The sequence below is a fragment of the Arachis ipaensis genome, chromosome B01 (assembly GCF_000816755.2).
Source record: "Arachis ipaensis cultivar K30076 chromosome B01, Araip1.1, whole genome shotgun sequence".
Lineage (NCBI taxonomy): Eukaryota > Viridiplantae > Streptophyta > Magnoliopsida > Fabales > Fabaceae > Arachis > Arachis ipaensis.
The window spans coordinates 118,443,243-118,466,136 of NC_029785.2; the positions used below are offsets into that span (position 1 = coordinate 118,443,243).

Consider the following 22,894-nt stretch of genomic DNA (forward strand, 5'->3'; position numbering starts at 1 on the left):
TATTATTATATAATTATCATATTATTATTATTAATATAATTAAAATGATTAAAAATATTTTCGATTGATAATTGATAAGTAGTTTAATCTATTCTATCTATTCTGTTATATAAAAATCGGATTTCTGCACTTAATTATGGAGCTGATGTGGCATGCTTCTGAGAGTGTTTCTCAATTTATTTCTTTTAACTCATTAAATACAAGTTATTTCGATAAACTAACTATATCAACTAATTAATTTGATTAGATATATAATTTATATCAATTTGATTTGGTAATATTTCCTAAATTATTTATTTTAATATTCTGTTAGTATTTTTTAATTTATTTCTTTTAGTTTATTAAACTAAATTTATTGTGTGTACTAATTAATTAATTTGATTAATTATTAGTCATTAAAATAATAAATCTATGAATAAAATAGGTAATTGAGATATTTTCAACTAATAATTAAATCAAATCAAATCATATATATTGAGCTAAATTCAAATTACGTGAATTAATGACTAAATTAAAATAAGATAATTTCTTACTTATTCAAGTTGAGTGCAATAAATACAAATTAATTTTGTTAGATAATGATAATTGTCTGGTCTACTATATATAGATGACCACACAAAATTATAAGAATCGTGATTTTTATCGCTCTTGCTATTTCAAGTTTTCAACTCTTCTTTTCTTCTTTTTATTCGCTTTATGTTTAATTTCTTTTATATATAAATGTACCCAAAATGAGAAAGTACGGATGAGTGTTTTATTGATTGTTTGTTTGATGAATATATCTCAATTTAGACATTCTACTACCGTGGATAGAAGTTGACCTGTAGCAATTCAAAGTGGCCAATGTATTTTTTATAGTATTAGATAGAAGAATATTTGTTAAAATGAATATACCCATTGTAATAATTTTTTTTTCAATTGTTATATTTTTATGTCAGTCGTATAAATTATTTGAAGGTACAAAATAATAAAATAGGTTGACTTTAATATCATTAGAAGCTAAATTTAATGGTTTAAATAAGCACCACTAATTATATTAAAAAAATAATTTTGTAAAATAATAAATCTATGAATAAAATAGGTTCTTGAGATATTTTTCACTAATAATTAAATCAAATCATATTTATTAAGCTAAATTTAAATCATGTGAATTAAGGACTAAATTAAAATAAAATAATTTTTTAATTATTCAAATTGAATGCAATAAATAAAATTAATTTTGTAAGATAATCATGATCTTTTGGTCTTCTATATATAGATAACCACACAAAATTATAAAAAAATCATTATTTTTATCGCTTTTGCTATTTCAACCTTTTTTATGTATAACTGTGCTCAAAATAAAAAGGTATGGATGAGTGTTTCATTAATTATTTGTTTGATAAATATTATAGTCTGAAAATGTCTCAACTTAAGCATTCTATTGCTGTCGATGGTAGTTGAACCCTCTAATAATTCAGGGTGACCATGATATTTTTTATAGTATTACATAGAAAAATATTTTTTAAAATGAATATACCCATTATAATTAATTTTCTTTGTCAATCTGTTATCTTTTACCTAACAAACAATATCCATGTTGTATTATTTTTATCAGAAGCTATACATAATTGATTGATAATTCTATATATAAAAATACTTATGTAATAACTAAATACCATATTGTTATCTCGCTAAAGTTAATTCACCTATGATTATGTGAATATATAGCACTATCAGATAAAATTGATTGGATTACATTTATTTCCAATGAGGTAGGTGATCTTTTAGGTCCAATCACGGTAAGAATTGAGGAAGGTTTGAAAAATGCTAACAATACAAATACTTTTTATTTTTAATACCCAATAATAAATATATAAATTAAAACTAATATTATTTTATACAAAATTATAAAATGTATAGCATACTCAAAATATATCCAATCCGTATTAACTGTTATTGTTTATCAATTACGTTATGGCAAATTTGGTTATTAAAAAAGATTAAAATTAAGTTAAATATACACAATATTATTTCATACTTTTCATTTTTATTTTATTATCATAAAAAGTCATATATATTATAAGAGAACCTTATCTTTTTACCAACGGTTCTTTTATTCAATGGTTTCTATTAAAAAAAATACATAATAATATTGTATTTGGCAAGAATATATGGGATTTTGAAAGATTAAATTGTATAGGTTTAGTTCTTAACATATTCGTAAATAAAGTGCATAGTGTATGATAGGTGTTCTATAACTATTTTGGATTTAATTGTTTCTTTATTATTATATGTTGTTCTGTTTAATTTATGCTAAAAAGATTTATTTAATTTATGCTAAAAAGACTTATGATAATCATTTTATCATAGTAGTGTAAAAGTTGTAGGTATTATATTATTTTATATGTTCTTAAAACTCATGTCCTTGATGAATATTTATGACTGAGTAATTATTAAAAGAAATTGGTTTAATATCTATTTTATATTCTATTTAAATTATAATAGTGAGTAAATATTTTTTTCAAAATAAATAATGCAATTTTTTCATAAAAACAGCGTTTAAATAATTGTGAAATTAAATTATACCATAGATGATGATTAATATTTTGGTATCAGATCTGCTATAAAACAAATATTTAGGAATAGAATGTTGTATTATTTAATTTAGTTATATATTTCTTATCTTCAATATATATTATTTAGATTGGTATATTTTTAAAAGGTGTTATTCAATTTTTTTTAAATTATTAAATTAAATCAGTTACAAACTAATTAATTAGGTTGATTAAATATCTAGATATCTTATAATTTAATATAATTTAATTTATATAGATACATAATTTTTACAATTTTATTATTTATTATAATAAATTCTAGAGATAATTTTTGCAAGTTATAATTTATTTTTTACCTGCATATTCGACTTTTAAGAATAATTTTTTTAATTTTGTATTTATAAATAAATTATTTTCTACTTTAATATATGAATTTTTTATGAATTTTTTTATTGCACAATTCACTTTAACAAAAATAAATTAATTTATAAAAATTTAAACTTGAGCGCTTGCTATGGTTAAACTCAAACTTTAATTTATTTTGTCATATTATTATGTAAATATTCAATTCTTTGATTAAACACTTATTTGATTACGAAATGATATTATATGTTACTTTCATATTGACAATTAAATTTCAGTTACTATACAAATATTATATTTTAGGTAATTGTATAATTATTTTGTTATTTTGAAAATTATTATATAATTTTAAGATAATTTAATTATGCTTATTTTTTTAAAAATATTGTTATTATTGGAGAGTAACTAATATTTGTGATAGTCTAAAATTGAGACATAAAAATACAAATATTAATATGCTGAATTTTTGAATTACAAGTAAAATTATAGAATTTACATAGAATTTTTTAATTAGCGTATGTTTTTACAAGTGAAATATAAGTTATTGTTATATGAAAAATGTGACTTATTTATGCATTGTTTCGATTAGAAGAATTTGTGGGGAAATAAAATGTTGGAGAAGAAAATAGACGAAAAAAATTATTTGGATCAACAAATAAATTGAATGGAAAACATAAAAGTGTATGTGGAGTTCATGTAAATTTTTTCTCTTCAAATTTGCGAAAACAATTGATATAAAAGTGCAAACATGGATAAAAATAAAGAGTTACCATTTGAATTATAATTTATATATAATATATAAAAATATTAATATAATTTTACTCTATTATATATAATTTTTTCTATTATATTTTGGATTATGTTTTATGTTTGATTGATTATAAACTTAAAGATGTTTAATTATATATTTTGGACAATATTTATTTTGTTTTGGACAATGTTGATTTTATTATTTTATTTCAATAAATTTGGTTTATAATTATGTTTATTACATATTTATAATTATAAAGACTTTAATGTGTGTGAATTTAAAAATTATAATTTTTTTTATGTTTTTAGAAATTATAAATTTATTGAAATTGTTGTGAAATTATATATATTATTTAATATTTAATAGTTTATAAAAAAAAAAAGAGAACCCGCCAACTCGCCGTACCATTAGGCAGGGCGGGGGAGAAATTTAGGACCGCCTTACTACGCGGGGCGGGGCGGGCCAGCCTATCAAATGGCGGGCTTTCCCGTTTGTCACTTCTAATGAGACATGAACATAAGTACCCGCCGCATAGAACTTAATAAATATACGGGAATATAAAATTATTAATTTATCCTAATTTATATATACATAAATCTATTTCTTGAATTTAGTAACCCTAATTTTTGCTTCTAATTCAAATTCTTTCTTTTTCTTTTAGAGTCATTCTCAGCCTCAATCCTCTCTCTCTCTAACTCACTTTCTCTGCCTCTCAAGTCTGTCACTATGTCGTTCAGTATCGTCCCAAAAAATTATGTTATGTTATTGTGTTGGAATATATTTTTATGTTTTCACTTTTTAAAATGTTATCTTTTATAACGAATATGTTATAAATTGTGTTGAATTATATTGAATTAATTATTTTATAATTATTATATTATATCTTTTTGTGTTAATTTTTTCAAAAATTTCAAAGAATATTCGTAGATACTCGAGGAGATCTGCGTTCCCTAAGGGGTAATTAAACAGGAACTTGCAATGACAGAGAAGGAACGGGGGCATTTTTTTTAAATAAAAGTGAGGGATGGGAAGGGGGCTTCTCACGCTCTCCTGAGTACTCATTACCATATCTAACTAGCAACGGGATCCAATCTGAGCCGATTTAAGAGGGGACACGTGGACTTTATCTGCATTAGGCATTTAAGGTAATGAACGTAAGTCGGATTTGAAACCCTAACAATGTATTATAAAATAGTATGGTCATTTGTTATTTTTTAATGGTAAATATTGTCAAATAAAATAGTGTAAAAAATTAGAAAAAAATATATTTACAAGTTTAGAAAATATTAATTTATTTTTCAATAGAATAAATTATATATTGAACAAAAGTTGTTATTGGTTTCTCTTCACGCTAACTAATACTCAACGATGGTGTTTTGGTACACTATGTTACCAAGAAATATTAATCGATCTAATAACTTTTGTAATGACATAAGTTTATGAATTTGAAAATTTAGAAATCATTTCATAAAATGTGAAGTTTTAACAAGTAACAAGGTTGATCATATTGTTTTGACTTCAAGAATGAATATGATACCAACAATAAAATTGTCCCAAATAAATTTCAACGAAGACAAAAGTCCTTGAGTATTGCTATTAATAAAAAATTAATCTATTTTAAAGATAAATACAATTTTTTTTTCTACGGATTTCCTAACTCAACAAGTCGATGACTAATTCACCACATATTGATACTCTATTTATTAAGGTAAAAATATTTTTTTTTAAAATAAAAATAAAAAATATTTTCACAAACCAATATACCTTGTAGTTTTTGGTATTTGAGACAGAAGGATATTGTAGAAAAAAACTTGTTACAAAATAAGGCTATGGAATTACTATGTTTAGACTTAGAGATTAGAAATTTCGTAAAATCATTTATAGATTTTAATAATAGTAGATAGTTCAAGAACTCTAACTAACACACTTAGAAATCAAAGTTCTCTAAATTTTTAAAAACTCTTTTCTCCTCTAAAGCCAATTCCCTCCTAGGATAATAAGGAGTGTAGTGCCTCATCCGTCCATTGTGAAAATCCCGCCATTGTACTGCTTTTCTCAATTTGATCCTGTTTCATTAATCTTTCAACCACAAACCTCGTACCACTACAAAAGAGGCACAAAAACATGTTTCAGTTTTACACACAACCGAATATGTCAAAAGCATAAAAAGGCACAACAAAAGACCACGGAGATAAAAACCAATAAGAATATGAACCCCTGATCATATATAACAATGAAGATGTAAAGGAAGGATTGGAAGGGTGTGCTACCAGTCTCGTGGGGAAGCTGCTGACAGACAAAAATATTAATAGTGCCTGGATTCAATCTACAATGCAAAACATTTGAAGGATCTCACAAGGTCTGAGAATAGTGGAACTAAAACCCAATATCTACCAAATATTCTTTCAACAAAAAATAGACTAGGAAAGATCCTTCAAAAATAGCCCCTGGACATTCAGAAACTCTTGGCTATTACTGAAGAAATGGGAGCAAAGTGAAGACTTAACAGAGGAGAGTTTAAACAAGGCAGACATCAAGGTACAACTCTGGCACCTATTCGAGCACTACAAAGCCACCAAACTGGGGAGAAAAATAGCTTTAATGTTGGGAGAGGTAAAAGAGTGCGAGCTTTTTGTAAATACTAGAGACCAAGCACGATTTCTAAAGGCCATTATAACCCTTAAACATCAACAAATCCGTCATGAAGGGAGTGAATATAAAGCAAGCAAGATGGATTGGTTTGGGTGAATTTCAGGTATGAAAAACTCCCCTATGCTACTATTGTGAGAGGGCTACAGAAGACGAAGAGAAGGGATGCAAGCAATTCAAAGACTTAGGCTCATGGCTGAAAGTGAACATTGTGGGGACGATAATGACAGGTGAGAATAGGCATCAAGCAAGGGAGAAGGCGGAGCCCCAAGTCAAAAGAAAGATGAATCAGAAGAAACTGATAGAGAAATTGATGGAGAAACTGGAGAGACTAACTATGGAAAATAAGGAAAGGAAGAACGACGAGATAAGGGGAGGGGATGAAGGGTCAAAGAAGGGAGATGAGAAAAGAACTTTCAGGAAATTACCTGCTGTCCATCTAGAACAATCAAGAAAGAGGGGAGGATAGAAATAAGAAACCAGAACAAGGAAAAGAAGAGCTCAGAATAGAATTACTCACAGATGCAACAAATATAAAGACAGATATGGATAATATGGGAGGGAAGACATGGAAGAGACAAGTAAGACAACTAGCAGCAACAATTAAAATGGAGAAGGAGAATGCAGAGCCAGGAGGAGAAAAAAAGAAAGCACTGGAGATCATAGACATGGAGATTGAGGTACCAGATTCGAAAGCAAAGAAAAGCACAATCAAAACAGCAACTACAATGACAGAAGCTGCAAGGCAGCCCTGCCGAGAACCATAAAAATTATAAGCTGGAACTGTTGCGGACTTGGGAACCCATGGGCAGTTTGAGCTCTAACAAAACTCGTTAAAAAACAAGGACCCAACCTTGTTTTTTTTATGGAGACAAGGAGAAAGGAGATAGAGATGATGAGACTGAGATACAAAGGTGGGATGGTGACTATTGTAGCGGTAGATTGTGAGGAGATAGGAGACAAAGAGATGGTGGTTTAGCGGTAATGTGGGACATCATGATCAATGTAGAAATCAAGTCATTATCTATAAACTACATTGATTTGGAAGTGGGAATGACAGAACCAGACCAGAGGTGGAGAGCAACCAGTTTTTATGGCTGCCCAAAGAGCGAAAATAAACAATTCAGCCTTGATCTCCTAAGCACTCTAGGGAGAAACTCGCAGCTGGCATGGATAGTTTTTGGACTAATGGACAAGTAGAGGATGCAAACATCCAAGAGAAGTTGGACAGAACTTTGGTAACCATGGAGTGGAGAGAAACCTTCTACAAGACCATTGTCTAACACCTAAATAGATTCAAATCAGACTATAATCTAATATTAGTGGATTTGGTGGGTGAGAATAAGAGTAAGATGAAGCAGATACATCGCTTCAGATTTGAAGAGTGCTAGATTGGCAATGAAGAGTGTGAAGAAACTGTAAAGGAGACTTGGAGAAGCAAGGAAGAGCATTTCCACCTGAAGATAAGGCAATGTGGTAGAAAGCTTGACAGGTGGGGAAAAAGGAATTTTGGTGACATCCCAAAAAAATTAGACAAATGCAAAACAAGCTCCAACACCTCAACTCCATAAAACAGGAAGAGGGGGTTATTTTTCATATCAAAGAAGTGGAAGCGGATTTGGATGAAGCACTTAAGGAGGAAGAAATCTGATGGGCCCAAAGATCAAGAACGAACTGGCTCAAGCATGGAGACAGAAATTCCAAATTCTTTCACTAAAAAGTGTCACAAAAGGAAGAGTGGAAATTAGGTGAAGTGTATTCGGGATGATAACGGAGTCATACATGAAGATGAGGAGAATATTGAAGACATTATGTTGAGATATTTTGACAAGAATTAATGATGAAAAAAGAGAGGTGTTGAATCAGGTTTTTACAGCCGAAGAGGTCATTCAAGCCCTCAAACAAATGCACCCAACCAATGCTCTAGGCCTAAATGGAGTGCCAGTACTTTTTTACCAAAAAATGTGAAAAATAGTGGATAAGGATGTAATCAATTCTGTTCTAAATATCCTAAATAATGATGTTGATCCCTCCCATTTTAATGTCACCCGTATTTGTTTGATTCCAAAGATTAAGAACCCTAGTCACACCAAAGATTTTAGGCTAATTTCTTTATGTAATGTTATATTCAAACTTGTCACTAAAACTATTGCAAACATACTTAAACAAATCCTTCCGTATATTGTTGGAGAGTTCTAAAGTGCTTTCATGCAAGATAGGCTTATTACAGACAATGGTTTAGTGGCCTTTAAGATATTCCACTACATGAAAAAAATACCACAGGATAGAAGGGTTACGTTGGAGTAAAGCGTGATATGGCCAAAGCATATGATTGTATAGAATGAAGATTCCTACAAGAGGTCATGACATCGATGGACTTTCCAACAAAGTGGGTGCATGTGATAATGAGATGTGTGTCTACTGTATCTTTCTTGGTCCTCATTAATGGCATTCCCAGCAGACCGATTACCCCAACCAGAGGTTTAAGATAGGGGGACCCCTTTTTTCCTTACCTTTTTGTGCTATGCGCCTAGGTACTTTTGGGTCTTCTCATAAGGGCGCAAGAGAATCAAGTCATCAGGGGAAATAGAGTGACGAGACATGCTCCACAAGTTAACTGCGTTTTTTGCAAATGACAGTATTCTGTTTGCTAGAGCATCAGACCAAGATATTATGGGAATTAAAGAGGTGCTCATCCAATACCAGACAGCTTCGGGCCAAAGAATCAACCTGGACATGTCTGAGATTTCCTTCAGCTGAAACGTACCAAATACCAGACAAATTCTGATCCAGGAATGGCTTAGGATAAAGGCAGTGGAACAACACACCAAGTACTTGTGACTCTCCACTTTCATAGGGAAATCCAAGAAGGAAGTCTTTGATTTTATCCAAGAGAGAATTTGGAAGAAGTTAAAAGGTTGGAAGGAGAGATATCTATCCAGAGTGAGAAAGGAAACGCTGATAAACGTAGTTGTTCAAGCTATACCCACATACATCATGGGATGCTTTCAAATCCCTAAAGGTTTATGCCAACACTTGGATGCTATGACCAGAAAATTCTATTAGAGAAGTAAAAATGGAAAAAGAAAAATTCACTGGATCAGATGGGACAAGCTTTGCTCAAGCAAATTAGATGGGGTGTGTTTTAGGAATTTTGAAGTTTTCAACTCTGCTCTGCTAGCAAAACAGGGTTGGAAGCTGATGACAAAACCCCAATCTCTAACTGCGAGGGTCCTCAATGCTAGGTATTTTTCTAGGACTAATTTCTTAAAAGCATCTATGGGCTTTAATCTGAGCTACACGTGGTGAAGCATCTGGAAGGCAAAGGAGATCTTGTAATTAGGAGGACCGTGAAGATTGGTGATGGAAGGTCAGTAAAGATTTGGGGGTCACCCTGGATACCCAACCAGAACGAACACAAGTTATGGAGTCCGGTCAACATTTTGGAAGACAATGCTTTGGTTAGAGGAGCTAATGGATGAAGAGGGTAAGAGATGGGACGCTGACAAGATTAGAAATATGTTTCTAGACTTTGAAGCTCAACAAATACTAGAAATTCATCTACCAATTACAATACAGCATGACCAATTCTATTAGAAATTCGTGTAAAATGGAGAATACAGAGTTAGAACAACATACAACAGAATCATGAAGTACAACAGGTCCCAACATAGTAGCATATCCCTCTAGCCAGGAAACACCCCGCTGGAAAAGTCTCTGGAAGGCTTCGGCTCACCCAAGAGCCATCAATTATACTTGGAGGATCCTCAACAAGTCACTGCCAACAAGACTAAACCTGCAATGTAGGTATGTCAATTGCACAGCCCTTTGTCCCAGATGTTGGAAGAAGGAGGAATCAGAAACTCACCTGATCAAGAACTGCGAATTCGCTCGGAGCTTCTGGTTTAACTGCTCCCTTGCGATTAGATCGTCGGAGAACCAAGGAATGGAGGCCCTCGAATGGATTGAAAGTTTGCATAAAGCTCTGGAGCCCGAATCACAAGGCCTTTTCTATTATTGTCTCATTGAGCTCTAGACAGTGCGCAACTTGCTCCTCTTCGAAGGGAAGGACTCGAACCCAAGAGATGTGGCAGAATCAGCAAAGAAGAGTCATGATGAGTTCCTCAGGGCGCTGCATATTGGTGCTTCCGAAATGCATGAGGCTGCCCAAGGCTCGATGATTTCAAATCAGTGGGTGAAACTACCAACTCACATAATTAAAATAACAACAATGGTACGGAATCAAAATGGTACGAGTTAATATATATGGATGTTTCTTCTGCTAAGTATCTGAATGTTTCTTTTTCATACTAAATGGACGTTCTTTTATATATTTTCCGAATTTTTTTTGTATTGGCTTCGAGTGTGAGGTGTGAAAAAACAGGTTTGATTTTGCGTGGTGATCCTAGGAGCAGTTTTGGAAAGATATTACTCAAAAGTTGATTTTAATTAAACACCAATTAATAACAAATATTATAAATTAAAAAAAATTAAATTAATTAAGAATAAATATAAATTAATATGGTTTTGTTTAGTTTTTTGTTAGTAACCTCTTAGTTCCATATACTTTTCCTTAAAATAAATGTTGATGCATCTGTTTTAATTAGCGAAAGATGGGTATTGGCAATTTTAAATAATAGTAGAATCAAATTAGCGGGAGTACGTACTCCTCATCTAACGCCCCATGAGTTCGTTCACGCTCTGCTAGGGTTTCATTGCGCCACCTCCATGGTTACACCTTTTTTTGTCTTTTCTTCGTCAAAGTCTTTTCCATCTTCTTCTACTTTCTTCTCTTAATTTCTTTTACACTTAGTTCCCTAATTTCCGTTTTCTCTCCCAATTCATTCCTCTCTTAATTCATTCCGTTTTCTAATTCACTCATTCCGTTTTCTAATTCACTCATTCCATATATCTTATTTCTCTCTGAAATCATTAAATACTAATTCTATTTTTCTCTACACCATGAGTAACAAATCAGAGACTCAGAATCCTCATATAATTGATAGTGATAAGGAGGATGACTTCATCGTTTTAGCTTATGAAGATGTTTCTGAAGGAATTCAAGCCTATACACGGAGCCTGTCCGGAAGAATTTTCTCAGATCGGATCTTTTCCGTAGGTACCATGGAAGGAGCTCTCTATGCAATATGGAATAAACCAGAAGGATTCAGAGTAGTCAAAAAATCCAGGAACCAGTTTCAATTTTTCTTTGAGAATGACTCTGATGTGAATCGAATTTGAGAGGGGTTCACCCTGGTTATTCAAGAGTTTTGTTATTCATGTTCGCAGATGGAAGCAGTCAATAAACATAGAGGATAATCACATCTCTTCTTTTCCTGTATGGGCACAATTTTGGGATTGCCTGAACAATACAAAATACTTGAGGTTGGCCGAAAATTGGGTGGGAGACTTGGTCAAATTGAAGATGTTGCTCTATTTGAAGTTAGAGGCAAAGATACACGCATAGTGAAGGCTAAAGTGGAACTGAACGGTGATAAAAGAGTGAGGGATACACTGAAATTGCTTGATCCTAATCAGAAAATGCTGGAAATTGGAGTACGCTATGAACGTATAGGTGTGTTCTGTACTTATTGAGCAAAATTGGGGCATGAATCTAAGAACTGCCAATGTTTATTGATGATTATGCCCAAAATAATATCAAGGAAGATAGAGTTGGTGAATGGCTTAAGGCAGATCAAGTCGGTAGGCGTTTAACTGAAAAGAGAGCTTCCTTTAATCCTAACCAACCTCGAGATGGTTCTATTCCAGCTCAACAGAAGAAAAAATCTCCACCTGCTTGGCTTTTTGATAGTTTTTCAAAAATGAGTGTGCAAGATGATCAGAAAAAACAGAATAATGAAAAAATTGCTGTCAATTCGGATTCTAGAGCAGAAAATGAGGGTGAATCAGAAAATACTGGTACGGCTACTAATACTAATTCTTCTTCTAATGCTTTATTGGAGATATCCTATCCCATGAATAATGTCCAACACAATAATAACGTCATATCCAAGTTTAAAAAAGAGAACAAAAAGCCAAACCTGAAACAACTTGCCAGAAAGTCTGTCATAGGTTTCAAATGGAGGAGTGGAGGTAATGGTACTAAAGATGTTTTAAAGAAAATTTGTCTCAATGATATTGTCTCTGATGCTATGACGGTGGAGGGTGCCAGCCTTCAAGTGGCACCCAAAGAAATATGAAACTGCTCTCGTGGAATTGTCGGAGTTTGGGGAGACCCCTGATAATCCACAATCTTAAAGGGATTTGTAAATCTTACTCCCCCGAGATTGGTTTTATCTGTGAAACGAAAAAGCAATCTCGACAAGTTGAAGGAAAACTAAGATCTTGTGGTTTCAAGGAATGGTTTATTGTGGATCCGGATGGATTATCAGGGGGTTTGGCAATGGCATGGAGGGATGGTTGCACTGTTCAGATTTTACAGCATGGTAGATTCTTCATTGCGGCATCAGTTCTGACAGCTGGTTCTAATGATCCCTATGGTGTTCTAGGTGTTTATCTTAGTTCAAATGATCAACATAGAATGGCTCAGTTTGCTGAATTAACTTTAGTCACCCAACAGTTTGATGGTAAGGTTGTGTTAATGGGTGATTTTAATGCCATTTCTAATCAATTGGAGAAAGCATGTGGGGGTGCTAAATCTCCTTCTTCTATTGAAATCTTTAACAGTTTTATTGATGATAATTCTCTGATTAATATTGATATGGTCGGAAGACCATTCACTTGGTCGAATAGACGGAGGGGTGATGAGTTGATACAGGAAAGACTGGACCGATTCCTGGTAGGAGTTGATTGGCAGCAACTCTATCCCAATGCAACGGTTCTTAGACTGTCAGAATCAGGCTCGGATCACTCCCCTCTTCTCTTAGACTCTAATCCAAGAACTGAGAGATCTAAACGCCGATTCAAAGTCCAAGAAAGATGGTATTCCAATGATGAAATAAGGCAGATTGTTAGAGAAGTTTGGCACGAACAGATTGATGGTTCAGCCATGTATATCCTAGCTCAAAAAATAAAGCGTTGTCGGCATAAGATTGTCAGATGGCAGCAAGAACACAGATCTAATTCGAAGGTGGAGATTGATTTACTACAGTATGAATTAGAGGAACTTCGTTTAGCAGGAATTCATGGAGGTGACATCATTTCAGAAATAGAGGACAAACTTGAAAAAGCATTGCAAAATGAGGAATCTTATTGGAAAGATAAGTTTAGAGTCAAATAGCTCAAATCCGGTGATCAGAATACAGCTTTCTTCCATCAGAAATTTAGAAATCGAATCCAAAGGAATAGAATTTGGCTACTAACTGGCAGTGATGGTGAAGTGGCTACTTCAAATGCTGGTATTGCTTCTGTGGCTGAATCTTATTTCAAGAACATCTTTTCCTCCACTTGTCATGAGAATCCTGAACCTCTGTTTACTGATTTTGAACCTAAGGTTACAGCTCACATGAATCGTAGGCTTCAAAGACCAGTGACTATGGAGGAAGTGAAACGTGCAACATTTAGCATTCATCCTCAAAGTGCTCCAGGAGACGATGGTATGACAGCAAAATTTTTTCAAAGCTTCTGGAACATACTTAGTGGTGATGTGTTTCGAGCAATTACGAGCTTCTTTTCAGGGGGCAGAATTTTAAAGGATTTTAACCACACTCAAATCTGTCTTATTCCCAAGATTTCTGATGCTAAAGATATGACTCAGGTAAGACCAATAAGCTTATCTTCAGTCTTTTATAAGATTATCTCCAAAGTATTTGTACATAGACTTCAGGGTATGATGAATAGACTAATTAGCCCTACGCAGAGTGCTTTTATTAAAGGCAGATTAATCTCTGATAATATCCTAATTACTCACGAGTGTATGCATTACTTGAAGAACAAAAAAAGGGGGACTCGAAAATGAAATAGCGCTAAAATTAGATATGAGTAAGGCATATGATAGGGTGGAATGGCACTTTCTTTGGTTTATATTGGAGAAGTTTAGTTTTGACTCCCGGTGGATCATGTGGATTCGAGAATTAGTGATAACTGTTTCTTATTCTGTTATTGTGGAAGGACAACCTTATGGTTTCTTCAAACCAAATAGAGTTATTCGACAAGGAGATCCTCTATCTCCCTATCTTTTCTTTTCTATGCAGAAGGTCTCTCCTTCTTGCTACACAAGGCAGAACAAAACAGACTAATTCAGGGTCTTCAGATACATAGGCGATGTCCGAAGGTCAACCACCTCCTTTTTGCTGATGACTCCATCTTATTCTGTAAGGCTAATCCTGAAGCATGTTAAATATCTTGCATTTATTGAATTCTTATGAAAGCATCAGTGGCCAGAGGGTATATCTTAATAAATTTGCTGTATTCTTTAGCCACAACACTTCCTCCACTACTCGTACACTACTGACTAACTCTATGAATATTAATCATATTGGGGCTCAGGATAAATACCTTGGTTTGCCTTCTACAGTCTCTAAATCGAAAAAAGCTTCTTTTAGTATGATCAAAGAAAAGGTTCGGAAAAGAATCCAAGGGTGGAAGCGCAATCTTCTATCGTCAGGTGGTAGACACGTATTGCTTAAAGCAGTGGGAAAAGCTATTCCTATTTATACATTGTCTTGCTTCAAGTTGCCTGATGGTTTAATTTCGGAAATTCACTTTCTACTTTCTCAGTTCTGGTGGGGACAAAAAGATTCTAAAAGGCGGATGGCTTGGATTAGCTGGGACACTATGACTCGCCCACGAAAAGAAGGAGGCCTTGGATTTAAAGATCTCAGAATCCAAAATCTGGCGCTTTTAGGCAAACAGTTTTGGCGACTCATAACACAGCCTACTTCCTTATTATCCAAAATCCTAAGAGGTAAATAATTTAGCAATGGTAATGCTATAACGGCAGAAAATTGGAGTCTTACCTTCTTGGGGATGGAGGAGCATATTGGAAGGCCGAAAGATTGTTGAAAAAGGTCTTAATTGGGCTGTGGGTACTGGAGAGAATATCCGAACCTTTGAGGATCCTTGGCTGCCTCCTCCGTATCTTTTAATGATTTCTGACATGCCAAATAGATAGGCTATTTCTGAGTTGGTTCCAAGAGTTAAAGATCTAATTACTGAAGATAGGAATTGGAATCAGAATCTCATTCAAGAATTATTTTTCCAAGACGTTACAAACAGGATTTTGTCAGTTAAAATTCAGCAGAGTAGGGACAAATCGCAATAGAATTTGAACAAATCCAAGCAATATGATACAGCTTCAGGTTACAGAATTGGCTATTTATTTTACCATCTGCCTCTGGAGCTTTGTCCTAATTATATGCAGCAGAAAAAGCTGTGGATTGATCTATGGAAGTTGAACTTGCCTCACAAAATTAAGCTATTTATTTGGAAAGCTCTCCATGGCCGGCTTCCGGTGCTTGCTCAGATTCATCACCGCATCCCATCTATATCACCAATATACCCCTGCTGTCATGAAGCAACCGAAATAGTCACTCATTGTTTGATCGATTGCTTTAGAATTAAAGATGTATGGTCTCAGAGTTATCTTCGTGACTGTCTTCCCCCTCAGAGTCCTAACAACTTTTGGACATGGTGGACTGCATCAACAGAGATGCTTAACCCATTGAAGAATGCTGACCGTAATCCTCAATTGCTTGCCATCATTTGCTGGAACTTCTGGAAAGCTCGCAACCAGTTGATTTTTGAATGTTCTACTTCAATGTCGTCTGTCATTCTAGCAAGATCTGTCAAGTTGCTCCGTGAAATCCAAAGAACTCACAGTTTAGGTCGTCATCTCCATGAGGCAAGCTCTTAGTTGCATTCAATTTAATTTATCATTCTTTCTTCTTTAAGATTTTTCTTCATTTTTCGACCATACACCGTTGGATGAATACCTTCAATGTAGTGTTTTTGGGAAATTTTCACCTTTCATTATGCTGTCTTGCTTTTGGACATCTTTATATTTTATTTTTCAATAATTAATGAAATATAACCTACTATCTTTGAAAAAAAAAGAAAAAGGTGGGTATTGGCATAGTGGCTAGAGATTATAAGGGAAAAATTCTTATGGCAGCTACAAGGAAAGAGAGTGTGACTATTCAGGCTCATGAAGTCGAGATTTTTGCTTGCCTAATCAGGTTAGAAAAAACCCAAGAATGTTATTTTTTATTATATAATTATTAAAGGCAATAACATTGAAGTAATTTAGTCTCTCAAGAAAACTAGTAGCCAGAAAAATATTTTGAATCCTATATAAAGGATTGTTTACATGTAGCTAAAAAAACTTAGATCAATAGTTTTTTCTCACGTGAAAAAGAGTGATAATAAAATAGTTCATGAATTGGTTAGGATGACACTTACCAATTCAAACTCAATGTGAATAGAAGATACTCCAAAACATATTTGTAATTTCGTTATTTTGGATGTTTCGAGTCATATTCATAAATGAACGCTATTCTTTTATACGGTAAAAAAATTCTAACTATTTGTTTCTTTTTTTTTTTCATAGTATCTATCAACTCGATAGGTCAAGAATTAATTTATTGCAGTATTGAGCTCTATTTAAGAATTTATTATTGGTCAATAAATTATTACATATACAAGACAAAATTTGAATCTCTAACATATATTTAAACAAACTAGTAAGCTACTATTTGTTTCTAAACGTGCATGAATAGAAGTCACCAAAAAAAAAAACGTGCATGAATAGAAGGCCCTTTGTTCTATATTTCGGATAGCGTAAACCAGTTCGGGTCAATTTCGGACTCGGTACCAAATCGAAAAAAACCCCAATCGCAGTATCCAAATCAGAACAACATAAAATTCGGCATCGCCACCACCACCACCCCCACCCACTCCGATCGATCATTTTTCAGCAGAACCAATGGCGAAACCCGCATCCTCAAGCTCCCTCTTCCAAACCCTAAAGCGCTACATCAAGAAGCCATGGGAGATCACGGGTCCCTGCGCCGACCCGGAGTACAAGTCGGCGCTCCCCGGCGCCCTCGAGTACCGTGTCTTCTGTCCCGCCACCGCAAGGGAGAAGGCCTGTGTCCCAACCTCCTTGCCGGAGACAGTGTACGACATCAAGTACTACAGCCGCGACCAGCGCCGCAACCGCCCCCCTATCCGCCGCACCGTCCTCCGCAAGCCAGAACTCGAGAAGATGAAGAAAGAGAAGATTTTCTCGCCGTCTGACTTCCCTCCGGTTTACCTCAACACCACGATCGAGGAGGACATGGATGCCATCGGCGGTGGATATCAGAAATAGGTGTTCTTACCGTTGCCCCCTTTCTTATTTGGGTATGTGGAGTCTGTGTGATTTGAATAATGGGAAGATGGAATTTCTCGATTGTGTTTTGGCATCTCTCGATTGTTGTTACTTGCTCTGATCGCCGGAACTTAGGGGATTGGGGATTTAAAAACACCTTGATTTTGTGTTTATGATGATTAATTGGTTGTTCATTTTTCATTGTTCATTGCTTCCGGGCATGCTTAGCTTGAATGAATTGAAAGAGTAGCATAAATGCGTTTGATCTCGCGTGAACTCACGTGAGCTAATGAGCAGACTTGAAGGTTTACTTTTTTGTAGTGCTTGGATGGTTGCTTGTGTAGGTTTTTAGTTGAAATTACATTTTTCAAGACGAGATTGATTATATTGTAGCTTTCTGTGGTAGGATGGGGATGAAATTATGCATCTTTGGACCTTCCTTCCAGTAGGAGTTTTTAACTTTTGAGTCCGTCATGCTTCTGTGGAAGCAAGTTGTAGTCCCTTTTTTATCATATTCTTAAATGGCTTATTTACCTTGATTTTGAATCTTAGTGTTCATTGGGTGTTATATATGAAGACTGTTTCATATGATAGGTGGTGTATATTAGGAAGAGAGCTCATTATTTAGTGATATCTTTATGACTTTATTATAGCACAATACTGTATTAGTTGTTCTGCAAATGGTGAGTAGTTTAAACTTTAAACTGTATTAGTTAAGGTGTGCAACCACTTAGGAGAAGGTTTCTCTTTCAGAGAGAGACACTTTTCAAGAAGAGGAAAACAATATACCCTTTGAAGGTGTTCGCAGAATTCCTTAATTGTGGAAATTGTGGTTAATGTTTAGCTCTACTTTTATCTGATTGTTTACTAGGACTTACAAAGATTGATCTGTTAGCATTATAGATTGTAAGCCCATCTGTTGTGCCACTGATTCGTATATCAAATTGTTGCAAATATTTATTTATCTGTTTGATTGGGTTGTCCTGAGATACTATTTCTCAAAATCAGAATGCCTTTGGTAGACAAATTCTGGATGCTATTTCAGTAGCAAATAAGGAGGTGCATGACTTAAAGCAAAGGAAAAGACAAAGTCTATTATGTAAATTGGACTTTGATAAAACTTATGATCAGATTACTTGGGGGTTTCTTGAACAAGGTTTTACATGAAAAAGGTGGTTGATTCTTGGAGGAGAAGTTGGATTGTAGACCCTCTCTCAGCCAGGACTTTTTCATTATTATGTTGAGTAAAATGTTGGTTTCGTGGTCAAGGGTGTGAGGGCTAGGCAAAGGAGATCCTTTGTCCTCATTTTTATTCTCTTCTTTGGGCTTAGTTACTTACTTTGTAGAGCAGTTGCGAATAAGACTATCGAAGGTGTAAACTTGGGCTTAGAATGGATTGTAGGCTCTCATTTGTTATCTGCTGATGACACTAATTTTTAGGAAAGAACAAGGACCATTTTTCAAATCTTCCACTCTTCCGTAGGTTTTTAACTATGGATTGAAGATTAGTATGTCGAAAATCGACTTGGAAGCTGTTAATGAATAATATCCAAAAGTTCCAAATCTATTCCTTGTCTATTCTTAAATTGCTCTAGAGTGCTGCTAGTGCCTTATGTGTATCTTTCTTTGGGAATTTTGAATAATGGTAGGTGTGCCCTTTCATGGATAGCTGCATTACTTAGTAATCAAACCAAAGAGCTATGGTCTGCAAGATCTCAAGAGTATCATTATGTGACCTGGCATTGGGGTGATAGACTTGGGATTTTGGCATGTTTACTTAGAGGTCTACCAAAGTTAGGCAACCAATTTTGTGCACAGAAATAATTAAGAATTCTCATTCCTTGGACAAATGTGGGTAAACAAGGTGGGCTACAACCTGCAAGAATTGGATTCAATTTTTTTTTTTTTTGTGCATTTGAAATATTGCATTTGACACCATGAATAAATGAATGATCTATGTGCCTTCAAGAAATCAAATGGAAGTGTGTTGTTGAGAATGTAATTTAGACACTTCAGAATCTGTAACCTGGGAAGAATGGTAAAGATGGAGTGAGAAATTAGAGAAAGCATTCCAGGTTACTATAACAGGGAAATAACAAAACTGCAATTTTGGGAAGATTTGGACGAGTTTTTTTGAGAAAATATTTTATTCGATACCCATGTCTTCGTAAAGGTACTGTATCCCATTTGTATTTAATGGTTGTGATTTCGTAACAAGTTTAATAGGTCTAAAAGTAAATAATAAAATATAACTCCAAGATCATGGGACATGTGACAAAATTCTTAACTACAAATAAGTAAAGAGTATTGATACCTTTAGGTTTTCTAAGGGTAATTTCAGAAACTCCTTTCAACATTCTATCAGAAAATAATATTTTTAGGTGTTAAATATGACTGGCCATGTTGGAAGAGACCTGAGGAAGTCTGTGACTACAAGGAGTTATACTCCAATGGAAGACAAAAGCAGTGGGTATCAGTTGCCTTTCTGATGTAGGGTAAGGGGGGTAACATCATTCTCATGGGTCATGGCATGATATTCTTTTAGAATGACCAAAACAAGAAAAACACTACAGCAGTAATTGAATTCTGCTGCCATATCTTAAAGCTTGAGTGCATTAATATTGTCATATCTTAGTGAGGTTATGTAACTATGTTTCTATTCAGGCCCAGCATCACATGTATGTTCATTTGCTGGAACAGTTTCAGTTTATGGGGCCGATTTTGTCACGGGATTAACTGTTCAAAAGAATAAACACTGTCTGGAGAAAATTGAGATTTTAAATCTCATAATATATTCCATATCGTTATAACTTTTTAAAGATACACCTATTGTCCCACCTGTGTTAGAAGTAAGTTTTATATAGGTTGTGTTTGGCTTGACTCTTCAGCAGTTTTTATGTCTTGATTTGGACATAATTTCAATATATGCAACCAACTTGCACACTTGGGCTGAGTTTGGTATTGAGACAGAGCAGGAGAGAGAAACAAAAATGTGTTTGATGCTAGAGACATGTACAAAATAGTATTCTGTAGTGCACAAACTTCCTTTATTTTCTGTTCTAAAACCTGAGTACGAAGGGAAGACATTTTTTCTATCTCTCAATCTTTATATTTGTGTCATATTTTAGTTACCAAACACAGCCTTGATGAATTCTCCCTTGAAGACGAGGAAAAATACTCTTCATTCACACTGCATTATAATCATTAATTCATGCTGGGTTCCACATTTTTTATTTCTTTATTGTTAGGAATATATATTTCCTTTTTCTTGTATAGCTCTGGTGTTTATATTGAACGTTCTGCATTCACTCTAACTGTTTGAAGATGCTCAATAATGTCCGTTTTTACCCTTTTTAGTGTGCACAGGATTGTTTAGTACAACATTTTATGCATTTGTTTGGGTTCAAGTTACTATCATTGATTACTTTTCTTTGCATGTGACCAGGTTGGTGCTACCATGAGATGACATTATTATCCGGTCAACTTTTCTGTTTCTGTCAATGGAAATTATCAGAATAGTCTTTGCATAATGTTCAACCATTAAAGAGCGTGTAAGCTTTTCATATCAATAAAGGGTAGCTGGCTGCAGTTAACTTTGAACATTTGTTTACTTATTTCTGAACCTTGAATCAAAACGTAAATTACATCTGTGACTTGATGATGCCTTGTAATTCTCTCCTGATTTTACCTTTTAATGAAAAGCTTTTTGTTCTGATTTTGAAGTGTCTTCAAAGCAATTAGATGAGCATGCAGCACTCACATCTTGCAATTGGAGTCCATTATTTTTTGGCTTCATATTCTACAATCTATCCATGCCGTAAGCACACACACATTTAGAGTTTAATTGCTATGCTAAGCCTAAAAAGATACTTTTACACTAACATCTAATTAGGTGCTCCCACATAGATAAAGAAAAAAAGAATATGCAGCTAAAAATGAAGCGTATAACAGTAAATATTAAATATAAATAGCATTATGATTTATGACTACCATAAGGGCATTGTTACCATAAATATGATTGTTGAACACACAATCATACTCTTTTAAATTATTCTTACTGGCTTTGTTTCATGATTTTGATGAGGTACCCTAGTCACCTGCCGCATAATTGATTATTCATAATTCAGCACTGCCTGCAAATGTTTATAATGCCAATTGACTTCTTTCAATTATTGGAGTTATAGGTAGTAGCCTATTACAGAAAGAAGTTGATTATTAAGCTATTGTTAGGAAGCAGGAACCATGATGAATTCAAAATTTTGATTGAGATAGTTAGGTAATGGTACTTTTACTTTTGGTATTTGATTATGTAAATGTGCAGTGGGTCTATACTCTTAGTATGTTGCAGCATCAGGCCTTTGTTGTATGGTTTATATATGGTTTTGCTACTGATGTTACAATCTTATTTGCTCATAACATATATGATAAAATGGTGCTTTTGTCCTTCCCGTTATAAACATCGCTTATTAAGGTAATAAACAATAAGTTAAGGGTAATGTCATAAGGTAGCTTTGAGTTCTAGTCATTTGACATGAATGATAGAGATAGTGGGACAATAGAGACAGGTATTTTACCTATTAGTTTAAATTTGTCTTGGATTTTTGTCCTTGTCTTCTTTTCCAAAATATGCAGGTGCAATTACCCTTTAAATTAAGTGAATTTATTAAGTGGAAGTGCATTGGTTTTTTATTTAATTTGAAAATGTGTTAAAGATCAGAACTCAGGAGTAGGTAACAAGTGCATGTGACCACAGTCCCTCTATACTCTGTTTAGGCCTTTACTGAGTGGTGTGTTGTATTATTAGCCATACACTATTAGAGCCATAAGAAAGTGCTTTTCAAGTACCAAATAACGCGGCCAAACGTGTCATTGATCAAATTAATGTCACAGTGTCACACTCATCTATGGACTCCATAATTTTTTCAGTGTCCTCTCTGATCCAGTCCTTTTAAATCTTACTTACATGAGCTAGCTATAGATAATAATTGAATTCTATTTTTTCTTCTTATGTGTCTTGTAATTAATCAACTGTTAATAGGACATAATAAGTTTCTTTGGAATGCAAAGTTGGTTAAGTGAAATAGGTTATATCAATCCTATCTGTCAAAGGAAACTTAGAAGGGACAGCAAAGCACCATTGTCAGTCAAATAATTTAGAAGATGCCAGTTGATGTTAATTTTTTCTAGTCTCTATCAAATCATAAAGTTCCCTTACAAAATTTTTTACTACATGAGATAGAATCATATGTGATACTAAAACATATCTTGAAATTTAATCTTATTAACTGTTGGTCTTGTTTCTTTTTTGTATGGTGTAGTAGCAAG

General features: G+C 33.8%; 1 protein-coding gene and 1 long non-coding RNA gene across 3 annotated transcripts; one reads left to right on the forward strand and one right to left on the reverse strand.

Annotated features, from left to right (window-relative positions):
- Positions 5,449 to 10,557, reverse strand: LOC107619338. Its single transcript, XR_001615620.2, has 3 exons — positions 10,169 to 10,557; positions 9,940 to 10,096; positions 5,449 to 5,754 (listed from the first exon to the last, which is right to left on the reverse strand). It is a non-coding gene; the product is annotated as an uncharacterized LOC107619338 (long non-coding RNA).
- LOC107634640 lies at positions 17,037 to 21,287 on the forward strand. 2 transcript variants are annotated; one of them, XM_016338074.2, is made up of 2 exons: positions 17,037 to 17,569; positions 21,015 to 21,287. In XM_016338074.2, exon 1 carries the CDS (start codon positions 17,183 to 17,185, stop codon positions 17,567 to 17,569), a length of 387 nt encoding a protein of 128 aa, XP_016193560.1. In that variant the 5' UTR covers positions 17,037 to 17,182; the 3' UTR covers positions 21,015 to 21,287. The 2 variants fall into 2 exon arrangements, with proteins under 2 accessions (XP_016193560.1, XP_016193550.1); XM_016338064.2 differs by having other exon boundaries at positions 17,038 to 17,601.